We start from the raw sequence: 22,054 nt of genomic DNA on the forward strand, positions 1-22,054 counted from the left end.
TTACACACACACTATTTTACTAGTAAAAGGTAGGTAAATATTAAGTTACACGCACACTATTTTACTAGTAAAAGGTAGGTAAATATTAAGTTACACACACACTATTTTACTAGTAAAAGGTAGGTAAATATTAAGTTACACACACACTATTTTACTAGTAAAAGGTAGCTAAATATTAAGTTACACACACACTATTTTACTAGTAAAAGGTAGGTAAATATTAAGTTACACACACACTATTTTACTAGTAAAAGGTAGGTAAATATTAAGTTACACACACACTATTTTACTAGTAAAAGGTAGGTAAATATTAAGTTACACACACACTATTTTACTAGTAAAAGGTAGGTAAATATTAAGTTACACACACACTATTTTACTAGTAAAAGGTAGGTAAATATTAAGTTACACACACACACTATTTTACTAGTAAAAGGTAGGTAAATATTAAGTTACACACACACACTATTTTACTAGTAAAAGGTAGGTAAATATTAAGTTACACACACACTATTTTACTAGTAAAAGGTAGCTAAATATTAAGTTACACACACACTATTTTACTAGTAAAAGGTAGCTAAATATTAAGTTACACACACACTATTTTACTAGTTCAACTTGTTAGATTATGTTCATTCATTTGAAGACACATCTTACCTCTAAGGCATAAACAGTAGCTTTATCTTTTCCAAGTTTGTATGCAACCGTAGTAAGTAAACCATTCCTAGACAGGATAGCTTCTTCTCCTGTGTTGTACAAGAGAAAACAACCAGTACCATACCTGTAATGTGATTAAGATCATAGCACTATTATTACAGAATTCATTGAATGCAGAATTTTTAAGTTTCCTTGGTACTGTAAGGACATATTTTACAGCAAAATGGTTCTGAATATATTGTACACATACTGTAAGCGATCAAAGAAATTATATCTGTGTCTTCACAGAGCATGTTTAGACTGCTGCAATGTGGGGTACAAGCATAATGAAATGCAAGACAATGGACAATACAACAACCCTGATTAAGTAATGCAGTGCAGAATACATGAAAGTTACAATATAAATGGTAGTTAATTCCTGTACCACAGTGTTGGATTATCTGTAATTTTATTACTCACGTATTTTTTGCCATTCCTTTGGTAAAACATGTCTGGCCCACCAAGGCAGCCTGCTGGTCACCTAGAATCTGAAAATTAAATCAATGTCAATAAATGATATACATGTAATCTCAATATTATGTGCATGCTGAACATCCCAATCTATTTACCAGCTTACTTGATTTAAAATTATACTCAATTCCTAAAACAATTATATAAACAATTATAGTCAGTGTTCAATTTATAAACTTTTCAATTCAATTTTCACTGCTCTATTCATTCTTGCCATTTATCGAGGCTTACAACAGGGGATGTTAAGACACTACAATACATCAGGGCATTTCTTAGAATCAATACATATATTTATTAGTAAAATGTGCAAAGGAAGCTAGTGGTCGTTATAAATTACAAACTCACCCCTGCTATGGGAAGTCCTGCTAGAGGTCCATCACACAATGTACCATATAGTTCGGCAGAACTTCTAATTTCTGGTAACACATTCATCGGAATGTCAAAGAATCTAAATATTACAACCAAAGTACTTTAAGTCATGACAATATCTACCATTCTAAATATACACCAGCCAATCAGATGAGTTAGATTTGAAACATTCATTATCAGCAGATATACTTACTTACAAAGTGTTTTATCCCACAGCAGTGTATTTATATTCATTAACATAGTTCTACTTGCATTAGTGACATCTGTGATATGCAGTCCTCCATTTAAACCACCTGTCATGTTCTAAAAACACACACCATACAAGACAGCCTTCATTGATTGAACCATAATTATACATATATATATATATATGGTGCATATTGTAACTTTTAGAATAAAACAAGTAATTGTATACAAAGTCCACAACAGTTATACATATAGTGTGCTAGGAATAGCATTTCGGAAATATCGCTCAAAAAAACAGTGGTAGCCGGACATTTTGAATCCAAACTTAAAAACAAAATGATATTTATTAAGATCCTATAATGTCCAAGTACACATATGAAGTTTGAAAGAAAACCAGTTCCATAATGACAAACATGTATGCCATTCGGTCATCTTGAATTCGATCATGAAATGGATGTTCATATGTATCCAAAATTGTATGAAGTAAGTGTGAAGTTGAGGCATGTGCAAGATATAGATGGATGCAATCCCAGTGTACAAGTATGCCCAACTAAAGGTTGGCAAATACATGCACACATCTAAATGGGGATAAAAAAGAACACTTTTAATTAACTCTGAAGGTGTATAAACCTACATACCCATAAGAGCCAGGAATCTACAGTTCCAAACATGCATCGATTATCATGCACCGCTTGTTGGACAGCCTCTACGTTGTCAATCAACCATCGTAACTTAACAGCACTAAAATATGTACTCAATGGTAGACCACACATTGCTTGTAGATAGTCCTTATTCTGTCCTGGTGTTTTGCTAATTAGTCTTTCTACAGTCTCACCTGTCCGAGAGTCCAACCAAACTGATTTGAAAAGAAAATGGAGTGTCACAATAAATAATCTAGTGGTAATATTAACCAGTTGGTCTCTCTGTTCATCTGTCTGTATGTATGTCTGTCTGTCTGTCTGTCTGTCTGTTCGTCTGTCTGTCTGTTCGTCTGTCTGTCTGTCTGTTCGTCTGTCTGTCTGTTCGTCTGTCTGTTCGTCTGTCTGTCTGCCTGTCTGCCTGCCTGCCTGCCTGCCTGCCTGCCTGCCTGCCTGTCTGTCTGTCTGTCTGTCTGTCTGTCTGTCTGCCTGCCTGCCTGCCTGCCTGCCTGCTCAGGTAATGTGAATAAGATTGCAGGATAAATGTCACAGTGTAAGGCCTGCTTATTGCAATTCAGAGGGCCACCCACAGAACTCACACTGGACAGGGGGTTCTTTCACTGCTAGAATGGGGTAGACAAGACAATAGTACTGGAAATGAAATATACATACACCAAAATATCGAGTTAAAGTCCCTGGCTTTAATACCTCTCAAAATAATTAGAAGAAATAAAGCACAGAAAAATACAATGAATAAAGTCACTAAAATAGGGGATTGCTAGGGAAGTGTGCATGGGTGATAACTCACAGTTCCAGGATGTATTAATGGACGACAGTCAATGGCTTCTGCAACACAACAACGAAGAAATACAGGAGTCTTGGGCACAGATCTAGAAGCAGTACCTACACACGAATTGGTGATGTCATAAAATACATGACCTTCAATCGGGGTCGTTTCCTCGGTATATACGAATTGGTATATACAAATTACAATAAAGATACTTAAGACATTACACATAAGGTAAAACAAATCACGTGACAATATAATGATAATAACGGTAATAAATCCGAGCTTAACAGTTGAACAGAACGCTCATATAGTCAGTCGGGTGACGCCGAGGGTCACGAACTGTGTTGCAAAATGGCCGTGTGGTTGAAACTGGGTCATGGCGTGACGGGTGAGGAAGACATCATTAAACACTCAAAATCACAATAAAACGGGGAAGTGGTTGCATATTACGGCGTAGCTAACATGGGAAATAAAAAAAACGCCCAATACAAACGACATGGGTTCAAATCACACTAGATACACACTCACCAGAACCGAAGCAATCAGAAACCAGCAATCGTTTTGGCTTTTCCGTTCAACTCATCGGAACACTGGAGTAGTTAGAAAAATGAACACCACTTAACGACCAACGTCGCGGCGTGGTACACAAGCGTGCCATCAAAATAAAACAAAATTAGCTTGAAAAGACAGTGGGTTCGAGTCCCGCTCAGAGCTACCGTAAAAACGTAAATCAAATAAACTGAAATCTCTCAAACCGTAAACAAGTAAACAAAGAACGTCGCAAAAAAAATAATAAACCTCACAAAACTCCACCATACAAAACTGAATGAATAAATAATAAAATAACTAACGTCTTAAACTGGACGACGCGCAATTTGTTCAACAGTTTCCAGATTGTGACAAGAGATAAACAAGACCCAAGTCAAGGTAAGTTTTGTTGAAGTGTCGATGGCGTTCCCTATATTACGAAAACAATTCAGGCAACAGACGAATATCTTCTGTGGTGTTGTTGAATTTATACTGTGTCTGCGGAATTGTTGATTGAGGGTTCGAAGCCAGCAGTTAACATTTTGTTAGAAAGTTTCACAATTAAATCAAATATCCAATGATACCAGTATATTTATTTCATTATTTTAACAACTTGCGTGTGTCGATGGCGTTCCCTATATTACGAAAACAATTCAGGCAACAGACGAATATCTTCTGTGGTGTTGTTGAATTTATACTGTGTCTGCGGAATTGTTGATTGAGGGTTCGAAGCCAGCAGTTAACATTTTGTTAGAAAGTTTCACAATTAAATCAAATATCCAATGATACCAGTATATTTATTTCATTATTTTAACAACTTGCAATGGTGGAAGTTGGTCAAACACGAGTTCTTACACCTAAATAAGTATCAAATATTTGTCGACACATTTATTCTCTCAACCTTGTAGAGGTGGAAATTAATTAAACAACAGGTAATTCTGTCAATTTAAGAACTTGTAATTGTTGGAATTAATCAAATGAGAGTTGTCTACACCAAAATAAGTTTCAAATACTTGTCCATACATTTATTCTCTCAATTTAACAACTTGCAATGGTGTAAAATAATTAAACGAGAGCTGTCTACACCAAAATAAGTCTAAAATATTTGTCCGCACATTTATTCTCTCAATTTAACAACATGTAATGGTGTAAAATAATTAAACGAGAGTTGTCTACACCAAAATTAATCTCAAATATTTGTCCACACATTTATTGTCACAATTTAACCACTTGTTAATAGTGGAAATTACTTAAACGCGACTTGTTTAATCAGTTGACATCAATGCAACTTACCCGCAGACAGTGCACAACAGAGTATCATTATTGAGCAATTATAAACAAGAACGTGTCTTGGCATTAGGGTAAGGGTCGGGTCAGGTATGGGCAACGGAATTATTAACAGGAACGTGTCTTGGCATTAGGGTTAGGGTGGGGTCAGGTATGGGCAACGGAATTATTAACAGGAACGTGTCTTGGCATTAGGGTTAGGGTGGGGTCAGGTATGGGCAACGGAATTATTAACAGGAACGTGTCTTGGCATTAGGGTTAGGGTCGGGTCAGGTATGGGCAACGGAATTATTAACAGGAACGTGTCTTGGCATTAGGGTTAGGGTCGGGTCAGGTATGGGCAACGGAATTATTAACAGGAACGTGTCTTGGCATTAGGGTTAGGGTCGGGTCAGGTATGGGCAACGGAATTATTAACAGGAACGTGTCTTGGCATTAGGGTTAGGGTCGGGTCAGGTATGGGCAACGGAATTATTAACAGGAACGTGTCTTGGCATTAGGGTTAGGGTGGGGTCAGGTATGGGCAACGGAATTATTAACAGGAACGCGTCTTGGCATTAGGGTTAGGGTCGGGTCAGGTATGGGCAACGGAATTATTAACAGGAACGTGTCTTGGCATTAGGGTTAGGGTGGGGTCAGGTATGGCAACGGAATTATTAACAGGAATGTGTCTTGGCATTAGGGTTAGGGTTAGGGTCAGGTATGGGCAACGGAATTATTAACAGGAATGTGTCTTGGCATTAGGGTTAGGGTGGGGTCAGGTATGGGCAACGGAATTATTAACAGGAACGTGTCTTGGCATTAGGGTTAGGGTCGGGTCAGGTATGGGCAACGGAATTATTAACAGGAACGTGTCTTGGCATTAGGGTTAGGGTGGGGTCAGGTATGGGCAACGGAATTATTAACAGGAATGTGTCTTGGCATTAGGGTTAGGGTGGGGTCAGGTATGGGCAACGGAATTATTAACAGGAACGTGTCTTGGCATTAGGGTAAGGGTCGGGTCAGGTATGGGCAACGGAATTATTAACAGGAATGTGTCTTGGCATTAGGGTTAGGGTGGGGTCAGGTATGGGCAACGGAATTATTAACAGGAACGTGTCTTGGCATTAGGGTAAGGGTCGGGTCAGGTATGGGCAACGGAATTATTAACAGGAACGTGTCTTGGCATTAGGGTTAGGGTGGGGTCAGGTATGGGCAACGGAATTATTAACAGGAATGTGTCTTGGCATTAGGGTTAGGGTGGGGTCAGGTATGGGCAACGGAATTATTAACAGGAACGTGTCTTGGCATTAGGGTAAGGGTCGGGTCAGGTATGGGCAACGGAATTATTAACAGGAATGTGTCTTGGCATTAGGGTTAGGGTGGGGTCAGGTATGGGCAACGGAATTATTAACAGGAACGTGTCTTGGCATTAGGGTTAGGGTCGGGTCAGGTATGGGCAACGGAATTATTAACAGGAACGTGTCTTGGCATTAGGGTTAGGGTGGGGTCAGGTATGGGCAACGGAATTATTAACAGGAACGCGTCTTGGCATTAGGGTTAGGGTGGGGTCAGGTATGGGCAACGGAATTATTAACAGGAACGTGTCTTGGCATTAGGGTTAGGGTCGGGTCAGGTATGGGCAACGGAATTATTAACAGGAACGTGTCTTGGCATTAGGGTTAGGGTCAGGTCAGGTATGGGCAACGGAATTATTAACAGGAACGTGTCTTGGGATTAGGGTTAGGGTGGGGTCAGGTATGGGCAACGGAATTATTAACAGGAACGTGTCTTGGGATTAGGGTTAGGGTCGGGTCAGGTATGGGCAACGGAATTATTAACAGGAACGTGTCTTGGCATTAGGGTTAGGGTCGGGTCAGGTATGGGCAACGGAATTATTAACAGGAACGTGTCTTGGGATTAGGGTTAGGGTCGGGTCAGGTATGGGCAACGGAATTATTAACAGGAACGTGTCTTGGGATTAGGGTTAGGGTGGGGTCAGGTATGGGCAACGGAATTATTAACAGGAACGTGTCTTGGGATTAGGGTTAGGGTCGGGTCAGGTATGGCAACGGAATTATTAACAGGAACGCGTCTTGGCATTAGGGTTAGGGTCGGGTCAGGTATGGGCAACGGAATTATTAACAGGAACGCGTCTTGGCATTAGGGTTAGGGTCGGGTCAGGTATGGGCAACGGAATTATTAACAGGAACGTGTCTTGGCATTAGGGTTAGGGTCGGGTCAGGTATGGGCAACGGAATTATTAACAGGAACGTGTCTTGGCATTAGGGTTAGGGTGGGGTCAGGTATGGGCAACGGAATTATTAACAGGAACGCGTCTTGGCATTAGGGTTAGGGTCGGGTCAGGTATGGGCAACGGAATTATTAACAGGAACGCGTCTTGGCATTAGGGTTAGGGTCGGGTCAGGTATGGGCAACGGAATTATTAACAGGAACGTGTCTTGGGATTAGGGTTAGGGTCGGGTCAGGTATGGGCAACGGAATTATTAACAGGAATGTGTCTTGGCATTAGGGTAAGGGTCGGGTCAGGTATGGGCAACGGAATTATTAACAGGAACGTGTCTTGGGATTAGGGTTAGGGTCGGGTCAGGTATGGGCAACGGAATTATTAACAGGAACGTGTCTTGGGATTAGGGTTAGGGTCGGGTCAGGTATGGGCAACGGAATTATTAACAGGAACGTGTCTTGGGATTAGGGTTAGGGTCGGGTCAGGTATGGGCAACGGAATTATTAACAGGAACGTGTCTTGGGATTAGGGTAAGGGTCGGGTCAGGTATGGGCAACGGAATTATTAACAGGAACGTGTCTTGGCATTAGGGTTAGGGTCGGGTCAGGTATGGGCAACGGAATTATTAACAGGAACGTGTCTTGGGATTAGGGTTAGGGTCGGGTCAGGTATGGCAACGGAATTATTAACAGGAACGTGTCTTGGCATTAGGGTTAGGGTCAGGCCAGGTATGGGCAACGGAATTATTAACAGGAACGTGTCTTGGCATTAGGGTTAGGGTCGGGTCAGGTATGGCAACGGAATTATTAACAGGAACGTGTCTTGGCATTAGGGTTAGGGTGGGGTCAGGTATGGGCAACGGAATTATTAACAGGAACGTGTCTTGGCATTAGGGTTAGGGTCGGGTCAGGTATGGCAACGGAATTATTAACAGGAACGCGTCTTGGCATTAGGGTTAGGGTCGGGTCAGGTATGAGCAACGGATTTATTAACAGGAACGTGTCTTGGCATTAGGGTTAGGGTCAGGTTAGGTATGGGCAACGGATTTATTAACAGGAACGTGTCTTGGCATTAGGGTTAGGGTGGGGTCAGGTATGGGCAACGGAATTATTAACAGGAACGTGTCTTGGCATTAGAGTTAGGGTCAGGTCAGGTATGGGCAACGGATTTATTAACAGGAACGTGTCTTGGCATTAGGGTTAGGGTGGGGTCAGGTATGGGCAACGGAATTATTAACAGGAACGTGTCTTGGCATTAGGGTTAGGGTCGGGTCAGGTATGGGCAACGGAATTATTAACAGGAACGTGTCTTGGGATTAGGGTTAGGGTCGGGTCAGGTATGGCAACGGAATTATTAACAGGAACGCGTCTTGGCATTAGGGTTAGGGTCGGGTCAGGTATGAGCAACGGAATTATTAACAGGAACGTGTCTTGGCATTAGGGTTAGGGTCGGGTCAGGTATGGGCAACGGAATTATTAACAGGAACGTGTCTTGGCATTAGGGTTAGGGTCGGGTCAGGTATGGGCAACGGAATTATTAACAGGAACGTGTCTTGGCATTAGGGTTAGGGTCGGGTCAGGTATGGCAACGGAATTATTAACAGGAACGTGTCTTGGGATTAGGGTTAGGGTCGGGTCAGGTATGGGCAACGGAATTATTAACAGGAACGTGTCTTGGCATTAGGGTTAGGGTGGGGTCAGGTATGGGCAACGGAATTATTAACAGGAACGTGTCTTGGCATTAGGGTAAGGGTCGGGTCAGGTATGGCAACGGAATTATTAACAGGAACGTGTCTTGGGATTAGGGTTAGGGTCGGGTCAGGTATGGGCAACGGAATTATTAACAGGAACGTGTCTTGGGATTAGGGTTAGGGTCGGGTCAGGTATGGGCAACGGAATTATTAACAGGAACGTGTCTTGGCATTAGGGTTAGGGTCGGGTCAGGTATGGGCAACGGAATTATTAACAGGAACGTGTCTTGGCATTAGGGTTAGGGTCGGGTCAGGTATGGGCAACGGAATTATTAACAGGAACGTGTCTTGGCATTAGGGTTAGGGTGGGGTCAGGTATGGGCAACGGAATTATTAACAGGAACGTGTCTTGGCATTAGGGTTAGGGTCGGGTCAGGTATGGGCAACGGAATTATTAACAGGAACGCGTCTTGGCATTAGGTTTAGGGTCGGGTCAGGTATGGGCAACGGAATTATTAACAGGAACGTGTCTTGGCATTAGGGTTAGGGTGGGGTCAGGTATGGGCAACGGAATTATTAACAGGAACGTGTCTTGGCATTAGGGTTAGGGTGGGGTCAGGTATGGGCAACGGAATTATTAACAGGAACGCGTCTTGGCATTAGGGTTAGGGTCGGGTCAGGTATGAGCAACGGAATTATTAACAGGAACGCGTCTTGGCATTAGGGTTAGGGTCGGGTCAGGTATGAGCAACGGAATTATTAACAGGAACGTGTCTTGGCATTAGGGTTAGGGTGGGGTCAGGTATGGGCAACGGAATTATTAACAGGAACGTGTCTTGGCATTAGGGTTAGGGTCGGGTCAGGTATGGGCAACGGAATTATTAACAGGAACGTGTCTTGACATTAGGGTTAGGGTTAGGGTCAGGTATGGGCAACGGAATTATTAACAGGAACGTGTCTTGGGATTAGGGTTAGGGTCGGGTCAGGTATGGGCAACGGAATTATTAACAGGAACGTGTCTTGGGATTAGGGTTAGGGTGGGGTCAGGTATGGGCAACGGAATTATTAACAGGAACATGTCTTGGCATTAGGGTTAGGGTCGGGTCAGGTATGGCAACGGAATTATTAACAGGAACGCGTCTTGGCATTAGGGTTAGGGTCGGGTCAGGTATGGGCAACGGAATTATTAACAGGAACGTGTCTTGGGATTAGGGTTAGGGTCGGGTCAGGTATGGCAACGGAATTATTAACAGGAACGTGTCTTGGCATTAGGGTTAGGGTGGGGTCAGGTATGGGCAACGGAATTATTAACAGGAACGTGTCTTGGCATTAGGGTTAGGGTGGGGTCAGGTATGGGCAACGGAATTATTAACAGGAACGTGTCTTGGCATTAGGGTTAGGGTCGGGTCAGGTATGGGCAACGGAATTATTAACAGGAACATGTCTTGGCATTAGGGTTAGGGTGGGGTCAGGTATGGGCAACGGAATTATTAACAGGAACATGTCTTGGCATTAGGGTTAGGGTCGGGTCAGGTATGGGCAACGGAATTATTAACAGGAACGTGTCTTGGCATTAGGGTTAGGGTCGGGTCAGGTATGGGCAACGGAATTATTAACAGGAACGTGTCTTGGCATTAGGGTTAGGGTTAGGGTCAGGTATGGGCAACGGAATTATTAACAGGAACGTGTCTTGGCATTAGGGTTAGGGTGGGGTCAGGTATGGGCAACGGAATTATTAACAGGAACGTGTCTTGGCATTAGGGTTAGGGTCGGGTCAGGTATGGGCAACGGAATTATCAACAGGAACGTGTCTTGGCATTAGGGTTAGGGTGGGGTCAGGTATGGGCAACGGAATTATTAACAGGAACGTGTCTTGGCATTAGGGTTAGGGTCGGGTCAGGTATGGCAACGGAATTATTAACAGGAATGTGTCTTGGCATTAGGGTTAGGGTCGGGTCAGGTATGGGCAACGGAATTATTAACAGGAACATGTCTTGGCATTAGGGTTAGGGTGGGGTCAGGTATGGGCAACGGAATTATTAACAGGAATGTGTCTTGGCATTAGGGTTAGGGTGGGGTCAGGTATGGGCAACGGAATTATTAACAGGAACGTGTCTTGGCATTAGGGTTAGGGTGGGGTCAGGTATGGGCAACGGAATTATTAACAGGAACGTGTCTTGGCATTAGGGTTAGGGTCGGGTCAGGTATGGGCAACGGAATTATTAACAGGAACGTGTCTTGGCATTAGGGTTAGGGTCGGGTCAGGTATGGGCAACGGAATTATTAACAGGAACGTGTCTTGGCATTAGGGTTAGGGTGGGGTCAGGTATGGGCAACGGAATTATTAACAGGAACGTGTCTTGGCATTAGGTTTAGGGTGGGGTCAGGTATGGGCAACGGAATTATAAACAGGAACGTGTCTTGGCATTAGGGTTAGGGTCGGGTCAGGTATGGGCAACGGAATTATTAACAGGAACGTGTCTTGGCATTAGGTTTAGGGTCGGGTCAGGTATGGGCAACGGAATTATTAACAGGAACATGTCTTGGCATTAGGGTTAGGGTCGGGTCAGGTATGGGCAACGGAATTATTAACAGGAACGTGTCTTGGCATTAGGGTTAGGGTGGGGTCAGGTATGGGCAACGGAATTATTAACAGGAACGTGTCTTGGCATTAGGTTTAGGGTCGGGTCAGGTATGGGCAACGCAAATGGCAAACACCCAATTGGCAAGATGTACACTAACGGGTTATGGCATGCATATAGTTTACACAAGTAAAAACACAAAATTGGCAATTTTTTGGACAATTGTAACTCAATATAGAAATATTTCTATATATATACACACTATATAGTCTTATCAAATGCAAACACATCCAGTCAATCCATTGTGGTCTTGTGGGTCTTCTCTACATAGTGATCAGGAGGACCTGGGTTCAATTCCCTTGCCTGTCCATCTTTTTTTCGCAAACACCATTTGGCAATAAAGCTAAATATGACAACAAATTATTTAATTTGCATGACTACCCACATAGCTCAGTTGATTTGTACTATGTCAGCAATGTGAGCGATCGCTGGTTCGAATCCAGTATGTTTAGTTAGATTTTTGAATGCTAGTGAAGACAGTGCTCCTATGAATAGGACTTAAATCCTAACTCCTGTGTGAAGACACTCGTGGTACAGCGGACAAGACAGTGGGCTGGGAACTCAAAGATTGCAAGTTCGAATCACGGATTGGACACTCCTACAAAAGACACGAAAGACGTTATCATAATCATAAACAAATCATAAACAGCGGATTCAAAAACTCAAGTCAGGAAAACAGAACACAAGAATACTACCCCACATGGAAGCCAGTCGAAGTCGTCGAAGAACGAACACAGTTGACAGCTGTAGGTCACGTGCAACAACAGACACGAGGAGCATGGCTGCTCTCCAAATGGGTCCCTTCTTTTGTATTGACCCCCTAAGGATTGCTAATCCCCCTTTCTAACTCTTCCCCCAAAAATAATATATCGCCCCTTTTAAAATGTATTGACCCACAAATTAATGAATATTCATGAGCACAGAAACTGCTACGTCATGAATAAATTAGCATAATTTAAAAAAAAAAATTGCATAAAGTGTAAGTACTCCTTCTGGAGCTCTGCCGAGTCTTGCTTGCAGAGGAATGCTGGTATTCTGGTTGGCACTGCTGAAAGCAGGAGATCGAAGAGCAGTTCATATACAAGTCTCACAGAATGATGATTGAAGCCTGTATCAATTGTCTTACAATATCGCAGCTGAAACACCCAGGGCATTAAGTTGAAATGATGGACCCCAACTGTCCTCAGTGTAGCCTATTTATAGGCCTGAATGGCCCAGATTCAGGGACACCATCTGGGTTTCCACATGAGCCAATCAGAATGTGTTTCTGCTAGCAGCTGTCTCACATAGATCATAAACATCCTTTGTTATTCAAATAACAGCACACCTGGTAGATTCCAATTGTCCTTCCAAAGTTATAAACATCCTTTGTTATGCAAATCTCAAGCACACTTTGTAGATTCCACTGTCCTTCCAAAGTGGTAAACAAGTATGACCTGTCAATCACCTTTATGACATATCACATGCCAATGCACACCGTTTTTTCCCATGATTCCATGCACACTTCCATTTGCAGGGTTTGAGGTAATATGACAAAAACATAGAATAAAAGATGCTGACAATAAACACAGTTAATATATATGTGGCTAAACAAGCCAACTATGGCACAGTCCCCGTTAGTTATCAAACTTAAGATATATAATTTTGCTTATAGTAATATAGTTGGAACATCAACATGTCAGAGATATGGACAGAGGCTGATGCTTGATTATGGTGATTTTTTAACACTGAAATGATTGACATTCAGTCTACTTGTATCTGATCATCAAATGAGTACTTTTCGATATTGAGAGATATTGCAGTGGAACAGCATTAATTAAAACAAAATAGCCACTAGTCATCCATTTTTAATACATCTGTATATCTATAACATGATGTAGAATGAATTCATAAACTTTTAACATAATCAGTCAAATTATGTCAGAGATACAGCTCTAGAACAACATTTTGAATCAGATTTGAAAAGTAAAATGACGTGTGTCAAGGACCCATAATGTCTTATGTATGTACCAAGTTTGAACATAATCCACCCATCATCCAACCATAAATAGATCTTTCAGCACAAAAATGGCCACCATTCGGCCATTTCGAATCTGATATTCAAACAAATTGATGTGCATATGTATAATATTATGTATGATGTATGTGTGAAGTTTGAATGTAATCAGTCCAGGTATGTCAAAGAAACACACACGGTCACATAGACGCACAGAGGTCAAACACCATAAGTCCCCATTTTCGGACTGCGTCTGAACGGGGACGAACATAATAATAATCAAAATATTGAAAGCTATGTTGATTTGTAATACACACCTAATGCATTGAATAAGGGTTTTCCAGTTGTTTTATCCCAGACTACAGTGGTTTCTCTTTGATTAGTTATACCAATAGCTTTGATATTGCTGGCATCAATGTCCAAATCATTCAAATTCTGAATGGTTTTCTGCATCACGTCATAGACAGATGATAAGATTTCCTGAGGGTCTTCTTCAACCCATCTACAAAGAGAGAAACATTATTTACTTTATTATTACAATATCAATAACTGTAAATTTTATGACATAAGTGAACATATTTTATTATTGAACAAGTATATAAATAGAATACTGTATTCAGAACTGAATAAAAGAGAGGACATTTAAAAAGACAAGACATGAATGTCACAGTCCCCGTCATTGAACTATAAAATACTTGTGTTAAAATAATACATGGAACATCTGCAAACAGGTGAATTAATATGTACTCTATATGGGTACAACTCATCATAAAGTGATTTCCCAGAAACTGCATTCATAAATCTGAGTAAACCTTGATGTACTTTTAATAACAACTTGACTTTTTTGTTAATTCAGGTCTTTGTATAATACCAGGACCTGGGTTTGTTTAAGTATCACCACTATAATTCCTATCAAATGTAGCCCTGACCCCCTTCTACAGTTTCCACTGAGATTGGTAATGGTATGACCCATTTATCCACGAGTCACTGACAACTGAAGCTATATTTAGACCACATGAGACAATGTGCCTGACCAAGATTTATGAACAGTAACGGCAAAGCGTTTTCACTGATCTTCAACTGTGTGACCAGGTATTTCAGTTTATAATATACAACAACATTTCTGACCACTTTTATGATTTCAGCATTAATATTTCATAAAACCAAACAAAAGCCGGATTGTGGACCATTTCTGTCACTGATTCAAATCAAGGATGGATGAAAATCATGAAAGAGACCCACTTAGGATTTTCAGATCTGGAATAAAAATTATGTGCATATTCGACAGAGACTTGTTCATCAACCTGCCAAGTTCCATTGATATCTGCTGCAGAATTTCTGAGAAAATGTTAGAGATGTAAAGGAAACAAGACAGACGGTAACTGGAAATAAGAAACTATACTCCCCTTTTCAGGCTGCGCCTGAACTGGGAGTAAAAATTGTCTATAAATAAAATCAACATCAAATAAAGAAAAAAATTACAGATTTCAATATTGAAAATAATTGTTTAAGGACATCATTATCTGCTCTATCTATCCATCATGTGAATTACATGAATGACATCACTCATACCAATACAGCCAATGACATCACTCATATTGATACAGCCAATGACATCACTCATACCAATACAGCCAATGACATCACTCATACCAATACAGCCAATGACATCACTCATATTGATACAGCCAATGACATCACTCATACCAATACAGCCAATGACATCACTCATACCAATACAGCCAATGACATCACTCATACCGATACAGCCAATGACATAACTCATACCAATACAGCCAATGACATCACTCATACCAATACAGCCAATGACATCACTCATATTGATACAGCCAATGACCTCACTCATACCAATACAGCCAATGACATCACTCATATTGATACAGCCAATGACATCACTCATACCAATACAGTCAATGACATCACTCATACCAATACAGCCAATGACATCACTCATACCAATACAGCCAATGACATCACTCATATTGATACAGCCAATGACATCACTCATACTGATACAGCCAATGACATCACTCATACCAATACAGCCAATGACATCACTCATACCAATACAGTCAATGACATCACTCATACCAATACAGCCAATGACATCACTCATATTAATACAGACAATGACATCACTCATACCAATACAGTCAATGACATCACTCATACCAATACAGCCAATGACATCACTCATACAATACAGCCAATGACATCACTCATATTGATACAGCCAATGACATCACTCATACTGATACAGCCAATGACATCACTCATACTGATACAGCCAATGACATCACTCATACCAATACAGCCAATGACATCACTCATACCAATACAGTTAATGACATCACTCATATTGATACAGTCAATGACATCACTCATACCAATACAGCCAATGACATCACTCATACCAATACAGTCAATGACATCACTCATATTGATACAGCCAATGACATCACTCATACCAATACAGTCAATGACATCACTCATACCAATACAGCCAATGACATCACTCATATTATTACAGCCAATGACATCACTCATACCAATACAGCCAATGACATTACTCATACCAATACAGTCAATGACATCACTCATACCAATACAGCCAATGACACCACTCATATTGATACAGCCAATGACATCACTCATACAAATACAGCCAATGACATCACTCATATTGATACAGCCAATGACATCACTCATATTGATACAGCCAATGACATCACTCATACCAATACAGCCAATGACACCACTCATATTGATACAGCCAATAACATCACTCATACCAATACAGCCAATGACATCACTCATATTGATACAGCCAATGACATCACTCATATTGATACAGCCAATGACATCACTCATACCAATACAGCCAATGACATCACTCATACCAATACAGTCAATGACATCACTCATATTGATACAGACAATGACATCACTCATACCAATACAGTCAATGACATCACTCATACCAATACAGCCAATGACATCACTCATACCAATACAGCCAATGACATCACTCATATTGATACAGCCAATGACATCACTCATACTGATACAGCCAATGACATCACTCATACCAATACAGCCAATGACATCACTCATACCAATACAGTCAATGACATCACTCATATTGATACAGTCAATGACATCACTCATACCAATACAGCCAATGACATCACTCATACCAATACAGTCAATGACATCACTCATATTGATACAGCCAATGACATCACTCATACCAATACAGTCAATGACATCACTCATACCAATACAGCCAATGACATCACTCATATTATTACAGCCAATGACATCACTCATACCAATACAGCCAATGACATCACTCATACCAATACAGTCAATGACATCACTCATACCAATACAGCCAATGACACCACTCATATTGATACAGCCAATGACATCACTCATACAAATACAGCCAATGACATCACTCATATTGATACAGCCAATGACATCACTCATATTGATACAGCCAACGACATCACTCATACCAATACAGTCAATGACATTACTCATACCAGTAAAGCCAATGACATCACTCATATTGATACAGCCAATGACATCACTTATACCAATACAGCCAATGACATCACTTGTACCATTACAGTCAATGACATCACTCATACCAATAAAGCCAATGACATCACTCATATTATTACAGCCAATGACATCACTCATACCAATACAACTAATGACATCACTCATACCGATACAGCCAATAACATCACTCATACCAATACAGCCAATGACATCACTCATACCAATACAGTCAATGAAATCACTCATACCAATACAGCCAATGACATCACTCATACCAATACAGTCAATGACATCACTCATACCAATACAGCCAATGACATTACTCATACCAATACAGCCAATGACATCATTCATACCAATACAGTCAATGACATCACTCATAAAAATACAGTCAATGACATCACTCATACCAATGCAGCCAATGACATCACTCATACCAATACAGTCAATGACATCACTCATACCAATACAGTCAATGACATCACTCATACCAATAGTCAATGACATTACTCATACCAATACAGTCAATGACACCACTCATACCAATGAAGCCAATGACATCACTCATATTGATACAGCCAATGACATCACTCATATTGATACAGCCAATGACATCACTCATACTGATACAGCCAGTGACATCACTCATACCAATAAAGCTAATGACATCACTTATACCAATACAGCCAATGACATCACTCATATTGATACAGCCAATGACATCACTCATACTGATAAAGCCAATGACATCACTCATATTGATACAGCCAATGATATCACTCATATTGATAAGGCCAATGACATCACTCATATTGATACAGCCAATGACATCACTCATACCAATACAGCCAATGACATCACTCATATTGATACAGCCAATGACATCACTCGTACCATTACAGTCAATGACATCACTCATATTGATACAGCCAATGACATCACTCATACTGACACAGCCAATGACATCACTCATACCAATACAGCCAATGACATTACTCATACCAATACAGTCAATGACATCACTCATACCAATAAAGCCAATGACATCACTCATATTGATACAGCCAATGACATCACTCATACCAATACAGTCAATGACATTACTCATACCAATAGTCAATGACATCACTCATACCAATAAAGCCAATGACATCACTCATATTGATACAGCCAATGACATCACTCATATTGATACAGCCAATGACATTACTCATATTGATACAGCCAATGACATCACTCATACCAATACAATGACATCACTCATATTGATACAGCCAATGACATCACTCATACCAATACAATGACATCACTCATATTGATACAGCCAATGACATCACTCATACTGATACAGCCAATGACATCACTCATACCAATACAGTCAATGATATTACTCATACAAATACAGTCAATGACATCACTCATACCAATAAAGCCAATGACATTACTCATATTGATACAGCCAATGACATCACTCATACCAATAAAGCCAATGACATCACTCATATTGATACAGCCAATGACATCACTCATTCAGATTGATACAGCCAATGACATCACTCATATTGATACAGCCAATGACATCACTCATACTGATACAGCCAATAACACCACTCATACCGATACAGCCAATGACATCACTCATACCAATACAGCCAATGAAATCACTCATAACATTACAGCCAATGACATCACTCATACCAATAGTCAATGACATCACTCATACCAATACAGCCAATGACATCACTCATACCAATACAGCCAATGACATCACTCATACCAATACAGTCAATGACATCTCTTATACCAATAGTCAATGGCATCACTCATACCGATATAGTCAATGACATCACTCATACCTATACAGTCAATGACATCACTCATACCAATACAGTCAATGACATCACTCATACCAATACAGCCAATGACATCATTCATACCAATACAATCAATGACATCACTCATACCAATAAGGTCAATGACATCACTCATACCAATACAGTCAATGACATCACTCATACCAATACAGTCAATGACATTACTCATACCAATACAGTCAATGACATCACTCATACCAATAAAGCCAATGACATCACTCATATTGATACAGCCAATGACATCACTCATACCAATACAGTCAATGACATCACTCATACCAATACAGCCAATGACATCACTCATACCAATACAGCCAATGACATCACTCATACCAATACAGTCAATGACATCACTCATACCAATACAGCCAATGACATCACTCATATTATTACAGCCAATGACATCACTCATACCAATACAGCCAATGACATCACTCATACCAATACAGTCAATGACATCACTCATACCAATACAGCCAATGACACCACTCATATTGATACAGCCAATGACATCACTCATACAAATACAGCCAATGACATCACTCATATTGATACAGCCAATGACATCACTCATATTGATACAGCCAATGACATCACTCATACCGATACAGCCAATGACATCACGCATACCAATACAGTCAATGACATCACTCATACCAATACAGTCAATGACATCACTCACACAAATACAGTCAATGACATCACTCATACCAATACAGTCAATGACATCACTCATACCAATGCAGCCAATGACATCACTCATACCAATACAGTCAATGACATCACTCATACCAATAGTCAATGACATTACTCATACCAATACAGTCAATGACATCACTCATACCAATAAAGCCAATGACATCACTCATATTGATACAGCCAATGACATCACTCATATTGATACAGCCAATGACATCACTCAGATTGATACAGCCAATGACACCACTCATACCAATAAAGCCAATGACATCACTCATATTGATACAGCCAATGACATCACTCATATTGATACAGCCAATGACATCACTCATACCGATACAGCCAATGACATCACTCATACTGATACAGTCAATGACATCACTCATACCAATAAAGCTAATGACATCACTCATATTGATACAGCCAATGACATCACTCATACCAATACAGTCAATGACATCACTCATACCAATAAAGCCAATGACATCACTCATATTGATACAGCCAATGACATCACTCATATTGATACAGCCAATGACATCACTCAGATTGATACAGCCAATGACACCACTCATACCAATAAAGCCAATGACATCACTCATATTGATACAGCCAATGACATCACTCATATTGATACAGCCAATGACATCACTCATACCGATACAGCCAATGACATCACTCATACCGATACAGCCAATGACATCACTCATATTGATACAGCCAATGACATCACTCATATTGATACAGCCAATGACATCACTCATACCAATACAGTCAATGACATCACTCATACCAATACAGCCAATGACATCATTCATACCAATACAATCAATGACATCACTCATACCAATACAGTCAATGACATCACTCATACCAATACAGTCAATGACATTACTCATACAATACAGTCAATGACATCACTCATTGACTGTAAAGCCAATGACATCACTCATATTGATACAGCCAATGACATCACTCATATTGATACAGCCAATGATATCACTCATATTGATACAGCCAATGACACCACTCATACCAATAAAACCAATGACATCACTCATATTGATACAGCCAATGACATCACTCATATTGATACAGCCAATGACATCACTCATACCGATACAGCCAATGACATCACTCATATTGATACAGCCAATGGCATCACTCATACCGATAAAGCTAATGACATCACTCATACCAATACAGCCAATGACATCACTCATATTGATACAGCCAATGACATCACTCATACCAATAAAGCCAATGACATCATTCATATTGATACAGCCAATGACATCACTCATACCAATACAGCCAATGACATCTATTATACCAATAGTCAATGGCATCACTCATACCGATAGTCAATGACATCACTTATACCAATAGTCAATGACATCACTCATACCAATACAGTCAATGACATCACTCATACCAATACAGCCAATGACATCACTCATACCAATACAGCCAATGACATCATTCATAGCAATACAATCAATGACATCACTCATACCAATACATTCAATGACATCACTCATACCAATAGTCAATGACATCATTCATACCAATGCAGCCAATGGCATCACTCATACCAATACAGCCAATGACATCACTCATACCAATACAGTCAATGACATCTATTATACCAATAGTCAATGGCATCACTCATACCGATATAGTCAATGACATCACTTATACCAATAGTCAATGACATCACTCATACCAATACAGTCAATGACATCACTCATACCAATACAGCCAATGACATCATTCATACCAATACAATCAATGACATCACTCATACCAATACAGTCAATGACATCACTCATACCAATACAGTCAATGACATTACTCATACAATACAGTCAATGACATCACTCATACCAATAAAGCCAATGACATCACTCATATTGATACAGCCAATGACATCACTCATATTGATACAGCCAATGACATCACTCATATTGATACAGCCAATGACACCACTCATACCAATAAAACCAATGACATCACTCATATTGATACAGCCAATGACATCACTCATATTGATACAGCCAATGACATCACTCATACCGATACAGCCAATGACATCACTCATATTGATACAGCCAATGGCATCACTCATACCGATAAAGCTAATGACATCACTCATACCAATACAGCCAATGAAATCACTCATATTGATACAGCCAATGACATCACTCATACCAATAAAGCCAATGACATCACTCATATTGATACAGCCAATGACATCACTCATATTGATACAGCCAATGGCATCACTCATACCAATACAGCCAATGACATCACTCATACCAATACAGTCAATGACATCTATTATACCAATAGTCAATGGCATTACTCATA

At 40.2% G+C, this 22,054-nt stretch overlaps 1 protein-coding gene across 3 annotated transcripts in view; it reads right to left on the reverse strand.

Moving 5' to 3' along the window:
- The window catches only part of LOC102805844 (glycerol kinase-like), a 119,066-nt gene that overhangs the window by 75,932 nt on the left and 21,080 nt on the right, over positions 1–22,054 (reverse strand). For all 3 annotated transcript variants that reach the window (XM_085499032.1, XM_085499030.1, XM_085499031.1), the window contains exons 3-8: positions 13,838–14,022; positions 2,361–2,578; positions 1,730–1,839; positions 1,513–1,615; positions 1,117–1,184; positions 658–781 (exon numbers count right to left, since the gene is read on the reverse strand). In XM_085499032.1, coding sequence (XP_085355158.1) covers positions 658–781; positions 1,117–1,184; positions 1,513–1,615; positions 1,730–1,839; positions 2,361–2,578; positions 13,838–14,022 — 808 coding nt within the window. The remainder of the gene's footprint in view (positions 1–657; positions 782–1,116; positions 1,185–1,512; positions 1,616–1,729; positions 1,840–2,360; positions 2,579–13,837; positions 14,023–22,054) is intronic.

The sequence above is a fragment of the Saccoglossus kowalevskii genome, chromosome 5, assembly GCF_978046115.1.
Source record: "Saccoglossus kowalevskii chromosome 5, keSacKowa6.1, whole genome shotgun sequence".
Lineage (NCBI taxonomy): Eukaryota > Metazoa > Hemichordata > Enteropneusta > Harrimaniidae > Saccoglossus > Saccoglossus kowalevskii.